General features: G+C 34.5%; 1 protein-coding gene across 3 annotated transcripts in view; it reads left to right on the forward strand.

The window, feature by feature from the left end:
* Positions 1-3,788: 3,788 nt before the first annotated feature.
* Positions 3,789-10,541, forward strand: part of MSI1 (musashi RNA binding protein 1) — a 50,643-nt gene continuing 43,890 nt past the window's right edge. For all 3 annotated transcript variants that reach the window (XM_053700531.1, XM_053700532.1, XM_053700533.1), the window contains exons 1-5: positions 3,789-3,879; positions 5,687-5,727; positions 5,975-6,056; positions 6,146-6,230; positions 9,970-10,011. In XM_053700531.1, the coding sequence (XP_053556506.1) occupies positions 3,821-3,879; positions 5,687-5,727; positions 5,975-6,056; positions 6,146-6,230; positions 9,970-10,011 (309 nt within the window). In that variant the 5' untranslated portion in view covers positions 3,789-3,820. The remainder of the gene's footprint in view (positions 3,880-5,686; positions 5,728-5,974; positions 6,057-6,145; positions 6,231-9,969; positions 10,012-10,541) is intronic.

A 10,541-nucleotide genomic window follows, 5' to 3' on the forward strand; every position in this document is an offset into this window, starting at 1 on the left:
TACCAGGAAAGGCTCAATAACCTAAATATGTATATCTCATAGGAGAGAAGGGAAGGAGGTGATTTGATAAAAACGTTCAAGCACATTAAAGGGCTTCTTAATAAATCTAAGGCAGTAAGTATTAAAAAAAAAAAAATCTGGAGTAAATCCAGAACAAGGCGTCATGATCTCAAGCTGAAGGGACGTAGGTTCAGTAGTAATTTGCAGAAGCACTTCTTCATAGAAAGGGTGATTGAGTCATAAACTTCCATTAGAGGTGGAAATGACAAACACTGTTGGGGACTTCAAAAATGCCTGGGATAAGCATAAGGGTATTCTACAAACTATTTAAGTTTATGCTTTTAGGATATTTTGGGAAAACTTCTTGGACCAATGGTTCTTAATTGCCCCAGAAACAATTTTTTTTAATGTAAACAACAAAATTGATGAGAATGTATTACATGGCATTACTTAATGCATTTTAGATGAAGTCTGTGATGTGTAGTTATTGTATAGTGTTCATGACAATCATTTATGTGAGTAATTGTAGTAACGTTTTTAATGAACAGGTACTGCTTAAAGGGATAGTCTAGTCAAAATAAAACTATCATGATTTAGATAGAGCAGGCAATTTTAAGCAACTTTCTGATTTACTCATATTATCAATTTTTCTTCGTTCTCTTGGTATCTTTATTTGAAAAATCAAGAATGTAAGCTTAGGAACCGGACCATTTTTGGTTCGGAACCTGGGTAGCGCTTGCTGATTGGTGGCTAGATTTAGACACCAATCAGCAAAGTGCTATCCAGGTGCTAAACCAAAAATGGCCCGGCTCCTAAGCTTACATTTTTGCTCTTTCAAATAAAGATACCAAGAGAAGAAAGAAAAATTGATAATAGGAGTAAATTAGAAAGTTGCTTAAAATTGTATGCTCTATCTGAATCATGATAGTTTCATTTTGACTAGACTATCCATTTAAAGGGACAGTCTACACCAGAATTTTTATTGTTTTAAAAGATAGATAATCCCGTTATTACCCGTTTCCCAGTTTTGCATAACTAACACATTTATAATAATATACTTTTAACCTCTATGATTATCTTGTATCTAAGCCTCTGCAAACTGCCCCTTTTTTCAGTTCTTTTGACAGACTTGCAGTCTAGCCAATCAGCGCCTGCTCCCAGATAACTTCTTGTGCACGAGCACAGTGTTATCTATATGAAATACGTGAACTAACACCCTCTAGTGGTGAAAAACTGTTAAAATGCAATCTGAAAGAGGTGGGCTTCAAGGTCTAAGAAATTAGCATATGAACCTCCTACGTTAAGATTTCAACTAAGAATACCAAGAGAACAAAGCAAAATTGGTGATAAAAGTAAATTGGAAAATTGTTTAAAATCACATGCTCTATCTGAATCATGAAAGTTTATTTTGGCCTAGACTGTCCCTTTAATGCTAGTGATGGTAGATTATAAAATAACACTAATGAGCATTTATTGCATGTAGTGATAGCAGATAGTTAATGATTGTAACAATTACTGCATTTAACTAGATAGTCTGATTAAGAATGCTATTAAGAATGCATATGGTATGCATGATTAAGGCTGTGAAGGCCGAAACGTCGCATGTAATGTGAAAATAAAGGTATTTTCTTTTACCTAATTGGTGCTGTGGATTCCATTTGTCTATGTTGCTGTAAGGGTGGCAGTAACCCTTTCTCCACGGGCATCATACAGAACTAAAACCTGCTTTAAGGAACCAACAGGTGCTGTACTCATTTACTACTTTTGTCTGATTAAGAATGCTGATGAGTGTCTTTTGGACGGTAATTGTGAAGACCACCTAACTATAAGAATAAAAGGCTATTAGACTATAAGAATATAAGGCATTATTATAGTTTTGGTAGGCTAGTTATGAACAGTTATAGCTAATTAGTGTATAACACTTATATTGGAAGCTGCAAACAATTTCAGAGATTTGTAGTTACTTAGACTAAAGCAGGAACAAATATTTACATACAATAACCTACAGAGATGGTCAGTAATTGAATGTTTTCTAGATACTAATAATGGTGAATAGTTCTTGCAAATACCAAGGATGGTGTTCGAGATAATGGTTTGAATAAGTTATACATAAATTATATCAGAAACATTGGTTTAGATAAGGGAATTGGCAGTATTCATGTGTGATTATTGGTAATAGTATCTTGGATAACAGAAATAAATATAACTAGAGAATGCCAGTTTAGAAAATGGCAGTAAGTAGTAACATTTTTATGATTCACTTATAAGTAATTTAGTTAAAGTCACTGATGTTTTTCTTCTTTACATAATTAGTGATAGTAGTTTACCTAAGGACAGTAATAAGTAGCTGTTGCATGACACTTGTAATATTAGTTTATATAAGTGTAGTGATAAGTAAGCTTTATAATTTACAATAATTTTAGATTATTTAGAAACATTGATTTTAATGTGTGACACTGACAACTAATAATATTTCACTTCAGGGGAAGAGACATGTAGTTACTTCATAGTGCTACGGATAGAAATGTAAATAGGTATATTAGTAATTATGTATTGTATGTAGATACAGATGAGACGTTTGGTTCATAATTCTTAAAATATTGTTTTTTAAAGTTAGTGTTGATAATTGTAATTAATATTTTTGCATGGCACTAGGAACAATAAGAGTTTAAGTTAGGGCTATGATATGGTTCATGATAGTTTTGATTGTGTATTGTAGGTTATCTGGTACTTATTGTATGATACTAAGTATGGTTATGATGCATACATATTCAGGGGCAGAACTAACATTGGTGCAGCAGGTGCAGTGACACCAGGTCCCAAGTGCTGGGTGGGGTCTATAGCAGCCAGTCTATATTACACAGGTGTGTGCCTTTGTGCTAATTATCTGTGTATAGATATACTCATCATCATTATACTGGGAAGCGTGTTCACTATTAGTGTATAGATATTCCATTCCATCATTATACAGCACAGCATATTTAAGTATACAAAATCATCACCTATAGAAATTTACATCATTACACAGGTGCACTACTGTACATATTGCATGATGCCAGTGATGGTAGTTTTAGCAGGAAATGAAGGAGTAGTTATGGTATGGTAATAATACTGATAGTTTGCATTAGGGAAGTGATGAAAGTTTATTGCATTATAAAAGTATTCTAATATCAGTGGTTGTGATATGGTTCAATTCATAGTATGTAATTTAAGAGCAATGATGATTAACTATAGTGATTACATAGTAATTTAAGTAAGCACTGTGATAGTTTGTAAGTGGTACTAGTAAAAGTCAGATACAATCAGTGACGATGGATGTTGCAGTGTTTAGAATTGGCAAATTAGCTAAAACGATGAGGAATGACTATTTACCCAGCAGTAATATAGATAAAACAGTGACTGATAACTGTACAATACAGTACCATTTGTTCAGATAGGAAGTAAAAAGTGCAGTGATTGCAGGTGATGGTGATAACAGAAGAGCAGTGATAAGCAGCTAATACTTGTACTAGTGATACAGTAAGGGCCAGTCTGGGCAAATATCCCCCCAGCCCCCACCTCTTTGCCAGTGGCTGCAGGGACAGTGAGTGGCCAGGCTGGTCACAGTGGGGGAGGCGGGCAGGTGCCGGGGCGGATCGTGGTACCGAGGGGCGGAGTACAGTAGCAGCAGGCGCACCTAGACTGGAGTCTTGAGTGGTAAGCGCACGGTAAACTCCTCCCTTTTGGGCGTGGCGTCATCCAAATGGGCGGGATTCCTACGCCCCTTCCCATCCTCTTGTCCCGGGAGCCGCTGCTGCTCTCATGAGCCGCCGGAGACCGAATGGAGACAGAAGCGCCCCAGCCCGGACTGCCGCCCCCGGACTCTGCGCACGATCCCTGGTAAGGGGCTCCCGGCCGCCCCCTGGCACTAAGCACCCTCTGGGTAGCGGCCTCACTGGCCGGGCATCTCACGGGGGAAGGTACCTGGGGACCCAAAGCGAGCACCTCGGGGCTGCGCCGAGCCACCAAACCCTCTGACCTCAGGCAATAAGTTTGGGGACAACTCATTGTAGTGACAGTAACTCCCTCTTACTGCTATAAACCCTAAGTCACTGCTTATGCTCCCCAGGGTAACAATTATATTAACTGATACATAAAGCCTGTAGTTACATATCCCCCTTGTGATTATGATCACCCAGTTTTGATAACGTTGTTTTAGCCTAAATTATTTTCTTGATAGCATATTCATTAATATATATTCAATTCGTTAAGAAATATTTATTAAGCAATACAATTGTATTAAAAGCTCACTCTTACCCTTGTGCACGAACAGTGACTTATTGTTAAGTAGATTATCACATTTAACCACTTAGCTGCAATATGCGCTGCAGCCCTCTGTGGCAGCCGAGGGGTTAATTTGTTATCCACAAAGAGTAACTGATTGTTACCTGGTATAGTGACAATAAACCATTGTAAGCTGTTAACTAACTCATTTGAGTGTAGCAAAGCATCCTAACCTTAACCCAGTGCCCTGACCTAGTGTAAAGGGGGTAAAAAGCATCCTTGCCTGTAACTTGCTAAATTACACCGGAGTAGAGTTGACAGTATTGCCTATATAATACACGTGTCTATATAATTTAACAATCAGAAATCATTTTTTTTTATTGAGAAAAGTATAGCTGGTTGTGCAAGATGATAAAAAGAGTTACATTAGCAACAAAAAGAACTAGATTAGAGATACCACATGCTGCTTTTCTCTTTCTTTTTGAAAGGATAAGTTTTAACTACACAGGGGTTTGAAAAGTAACTTGGTCACTGTTTTGAAGATCTGTATTTTGATATTTAACAGTTATCTTAACATTTCTTTTAACAAGTTATTTTATTTTTTTGTAAAATGTAGTGGGTTATATGTTTTAAACAAGAACTTCAATTGTGTGTCTAATATGTATTTACTGAGTGTAGATACCGCTTGTATATAGGTATGTGAAGATCTCTCTTTGAATAATGTAATGGAGATGTGTATTTGAATCAGATTTTGTATACATATATTGTATGTAAACCTGCATACCATTTAGTATGCAATAGTTTGCCTTAAAGTGTTAAAATGTTTATAATAAGAGTTAAAATATTTTTTTCCCACAGAAGCTTTCATATATAGTTCATACAATGAAATCATGTTTCAGTCTTTCAAGGCTATAGATACAGATATTAAGTTTTAAGACTCTGCACACTACTTCTTTTTGGAAATATGGTACAGAGTACATTAAAAGGAGTATATTAAAATACCATAATATTTATTCTTTGGAAATATCTTCTGCATTGTGTCAGTACCAGCAAAAATAATGCCAACTTTATTTATTTATTATTATTTATTTATTTTTTTTATAAATCTTTGCAATGCTATCTTATTGGTAGGGCAAGGATAAAGTTGTGTTTGTAATGTAATTATGCATGTTTAATTATCTTATTCTTGTAATATTTCATGGACAAGCGGCTTTAACAATGTTTTAAAATGTTGGAATATTTAGTAAAAATATTATATATATTATATTTTATAAGCAGTAAAAAGACACATTTATAGACCACAAGGGATTCCATATACCCATTCAAATATTTAGGAATTAGAAGTATAGTGTTTCAGAATTTTCATATTTATACACAAAACTGTGCACTGTTCACCTGTTGTAGCATTTGTCTTTTATTATAGTAAAATGTTCATCGGGGGACTGAGCTGGCAGACAACTCAAGGTGAGCAGTTGAATTAGGTGTGTGATATGAAGGTTTTTAAGTGTCTTCTACTTTGGAATAGATGTTCTCTTCGATTGAACCACTGTTATTTTTACACAATGTCTTTCCCGCTCTTTTTTCTGTTTTTTTACTTGCATGTTTAAAGATGTTCTTTACACAATCGGAATATTCATCTTTTGTCCCCATCTCTGTTTTTTTTATGTAAAATGTTGAACTTGGTAGTAAAGCGTTTTTTCTCTGGTTGTAGAGGGACTTCGGGAATATTTTAGTCAATTTGGGGATGTCAAGGAGTGTCTTGTGATGAGAGATCCATTGACCAAAAGATCCAGGTGAGAATTTTGTTTGTTCACTGACACTTCTGTTGCATTAGAGAAAGTTTTCAGTCCTTTCTCATCACTGACATTCTACTCTTGAATAGGGGTTTTGGATTTGTTACATTTATGGATCAGGCTGGCGTGGACAAAGTTTTGGCTCAATCAAGGCATGAACTGGACTCAAAGACGGTGAGAAGATTATCTTTATTTGGGTGAAATGATGGTTGTTAAGAAACTGTTATATATCTTGTTAGATGTTTTTATATTGATGCAATAACCTGATGACCTATCAACATCTTATTTACTTGGTAACTAAGTTAAAAGTCAACTTGTAACAATAAATATATAGAGTCTGGACTTATTTTAATTAGAATTGTTTTAAATATTATTATAATTTCTATAGAGGAAATGTAAATGCAATGACAGTGTTTGCCATTGGATTTTAATATAGTAATATGCTATTTGACAGGTATGAGTATATTCTAATGAAGGATGAGTACATTTATATTAAGGTTTATATCATCAAATAATTAGAACTTTACGTGTAAAAGAAATCAGTATTATTACCTGTTTAATTCATAGGTAATAAGAAACTGATGACACTAATCCTGTTTTTAGTATATAAATTAGGGATACTGCCACTTTAAATGATTTATTTGCCTTCATCAGTCTTATATTGTGGCGTATAGGTGCTATGTTTTATTCATAGGACAGTTATATACACATGAAAGAATGCCTCAGAACTGTACTGGGAATGATCCAAGTTAATAGCTTTAGTTATTATTAAAAAATAATAATGAGCAACAAATATAACAACATCACAAGCAAGCCAGTTGGTAGGTTGTGCACAAAGTATTTGTGCAACAGATAGACATAGTCATCATGATGCCACTTTAGAGATTACAGTAAACCTCATTAGAGAACTTGTTAATTCTGGAGAACATATCTCTAATGCAATGAACTATATATATATATATATATATATATATTAATTTAAGAATATTGAATAATATGAGTAGTGTTAAACTTATTTACCATCAAGTACATGATATAGTTCAATAGTTGAGAGATGCTCGACTGGTATAAGAGGTAACTTTCTTTGGCGTGCAATGGATTATATACAGTGTTAGTATATGTTCAGTTTGTTGTGTTATAAACTAATTTTAATTAGGTTGGAATATTTTAATAATTCCTATTTTTAAACCATATAAAATTATTTAGATTTTTAAGCAGATTGTAGGAAAGTTAAAAAAACAAAAAACTAAGAAGTACTCTTCAGTGACGTTACGTATACAATATTTTGCATAAGAAACACACCTTAATGTCAATCTTCTGGAAATTTAACAAAAATAGAAATAACTATATGTAAACCTTGAACACGCAAAGCTTTTAGATACATTAAATATTATTTAAATAAAATTAGGGTTTTTAAAAGAGTTTTAAATTAAAGTTTAAATTAGAGAACACAGTCCAAGATAACATTTTCTTTCTCTCTCTGCCATTAGAAATTTGAAAGCTTAGAGATATGATAGAAACGTATTGAATAAAGTGTTGTATGTATGCTGAACTGCTTCTAAAAGTTTGTCATTGTTATTTTACTGTATGTAAACTGGTGAGGCTGTGTGGGATTGCCGTTATATTCTAACATCACTGTTTCTTTTTCAAAGTATAAATGTTTGTTAACTCTAATGGACATTTTCCCTGTTAGCCCAGAGGCACTTAGTGTCCCTGTAGACAACTGCATCTTTGGTCCATGCATACATTTGTAACACACACACAATTATATATATATATATATATATATATATATATATATATATATATATATATATAGTGTGTTCGTCAACTTATTCAGACGCTAAAATAACATGAGTATGGCATTTAGTAGTGATGTCTTTTATTGGAGTGACAATACATTAAAAAAAAGGATAAGCTCTTGTTTTCTGTCTTTCTTGGGTATATAGAGATATTATATATATATTTATTTTTTAAGTTGCATACTTGGGAACTTTGGATACATTTTTTCTTTTTTTCTTTTTTTTTTTTTTAATAAGAAAACAAAATATGTTTTGTTTTACCAAAATACAATAACATAATTTTGTTATTTTCTAGTGAAGAAGGTGGTAACTTGTATTATTGATTAAAACCATTTCATTATCAATAGACAAAAACAATATAATCTACTGTAATGATATTAACTGTTATTTGGGAGAAGTTTCTTTTTCTGTTTATGGCAGTGTCCTGGGGTGGTCTCTTATTTTTCAATGCTGGGAGTTTTTTTTTAATTGTGTCCCACATGGGGGGGGGGGGAGGGGGCAGTGTGGCTCACTCCCCTGTCCCTTGGTCCTTAGATGGCAAGTTTCTTTTGGTGCCTGGGAGGGGAACTATGTGCTTTACACAAAGAGGAGTTGAAAGCATTGGGCACCAACAAGCAGTTTGAAAGGGTCTTTTTCTGCTTTGGTTTTGAAGTGGAGGGTTGAAATACTTATAGAGCTGAAGAACTTAGGTAGGGAGACAGTAGAAAGGATACAGCTCTATAGTCAACCTTGTTCTAGTTTAGCTGGAAGTCTTTTGGAGCCTGATCTATGGGAGCTTCTTCAGTGAACACATTGGGTCGGGGAAGAGTTTGAGATTGGCCTGTTCTTAGTTTATAAATCAGTTAGATACGTACTTGTGTACTTACTGGCTGATTGTTGCAAGCAGGTATGGCGCTCAGTTGTGACCTGCACATGGTTAGTCTATACTGTGACTAGTGTTGAAATTGTTAAGTTTATGATTGTATTATTTAACACTTTGGCTGGCAGATGATTATAGTGCCATATACAGCAATGCCCTACAGCATTCTTGTATATGGCACCTGCATCCTATAGTATAAATTCCATCATCTCTACATAAAAAGCCATTATTTCAGTGTTCGTACTGGAAAAGCAAGCACAATGAATAATGAAAAGTACATTGCAAAGTGTTTTTTTGTTTGTTTTTTTCTATGAATAATTTAACATTTTATGGGGAATTCTATTTTAAGTGTTGTTAAGTTTAAGAGCATTCACAGGTTTACTGTTATTTTTTTTGTTACTGTATATATATGTGTGTCTATCCATATGTACACACATACATTTTATATTGATATAGAGCTAGACATTTCAACTATTCCAAGACGAGCAAGAAATGGCAGTGGACAAGTAAAAATGTGACTATATATATATGTGTGTGTGTGGGTGCTTTGCTTGCTACTATGTGACTGGGATGGCTTAGAAAGATTATATTTATGTGCTTCTCTCTAACTTTTCCTCTGTCACACCACAACTACAGGTGTCTATACTGGTTTTGTCTGCTATTTACCTGTAACAAAAGAGACTTGTGTTTAGTGATGTGATATTGGTGCTTTCCACCCTATTCAGAGCAGAGCTACAGTTTTCTTAGTTAATAGCATCTTTCTGGCCTTCGCTGACATAGCACAGAGGAATGTCATGACAAAGGGGTATTGTTGGGATATCCTATCTCCTGTTTTTATTTCTCATCCCCAATGCCCAGAAGCACAGCATTCCTTATCTGTGCTTGGTGAGAGCCACTGTCTCTTTGCCAGGTTTTACCCTTGACCAGGTTGGGAATAACCAAACTACTTTTGGTAAAGTAGGGAACAGACCCTCAACATAATGACCTCTTTAAATATGTCAAAACATTTTAGACAAATGGGCTGACAGTCAAAAGTCAGCACCAGACAACAGTAAACTATAATTTTTAAAAAGTAATTTAGCGTCCTGTAGGTTTCTGCTTTAGTCTGTTATATAGTGGGCTTTACAGTAACTTGTCTGTGTGTACCTATGTAGTCTGTCTCATACTTAGTTACTGTTTTAACTGCTTCTGAAAGGATTTTGTTATAGTGTGTTATACATATTGGAAACTTATTTCTATTCATTTATTTCAGATTGACCCAAAAGTGGCGTTTCCTCGTAGGGCCCAACCCAAGGTGAGTTATTATGCATGTGTGGTTTTATTTGAATAGCATCTTCTGCTCTGTGCTTGAATAAAATGTATAAGGAGAGGATTAATATGTAAGAATAGGTTAAAAAATATATATTGTGCAAGGTATTCTTGTGTAGAGTGCTACAAATATATGCATATTAAAGAAGTGTGCAGCTTGTTACTGTTGGTGGAAAAAAAAAATCAGCTTAAGTACAGTAACTAGCAGGTGGATCAGAATCTGGTCCTGCAAGCACCATTAGAACTGGGTTAATTCCCTTAAGTAGTTTGTTGACAGACGGTGTCCTGGTGACAGAGCCAGAAAGATTAGTGCCAGGGTAATTAGAGGCAGCTGGGAGACACTATGGACAAGGCCTTTTTTCATAAGTTTGTGTGGGTCCTGGTGTCTGTTGGTGTTTTGCTCTAATATATAGATTGTTTGCTTTTATATGTATATCACTGTTCTGTAGCATAGAATAAGCTTTTTTGTTACCTTTAACATTACATTATGCCATCTTATATTTAGTCATAAATGCC

Source organism: Bombina bombina, chromosome 2 (genome assembly GCF_027579735.1).
Source record: "Bombina bombina isolate aBomBom1 chromosome 2, aBomBom1.pri, whole genome shotgun sequence".
NCBI classification, from domain to species: domain Eukaryota; kingdom Metazoa; phylum Chordata; class Amphibia; order Anura; family Bombinatoridae; genus Bombina; species Bombina bombina.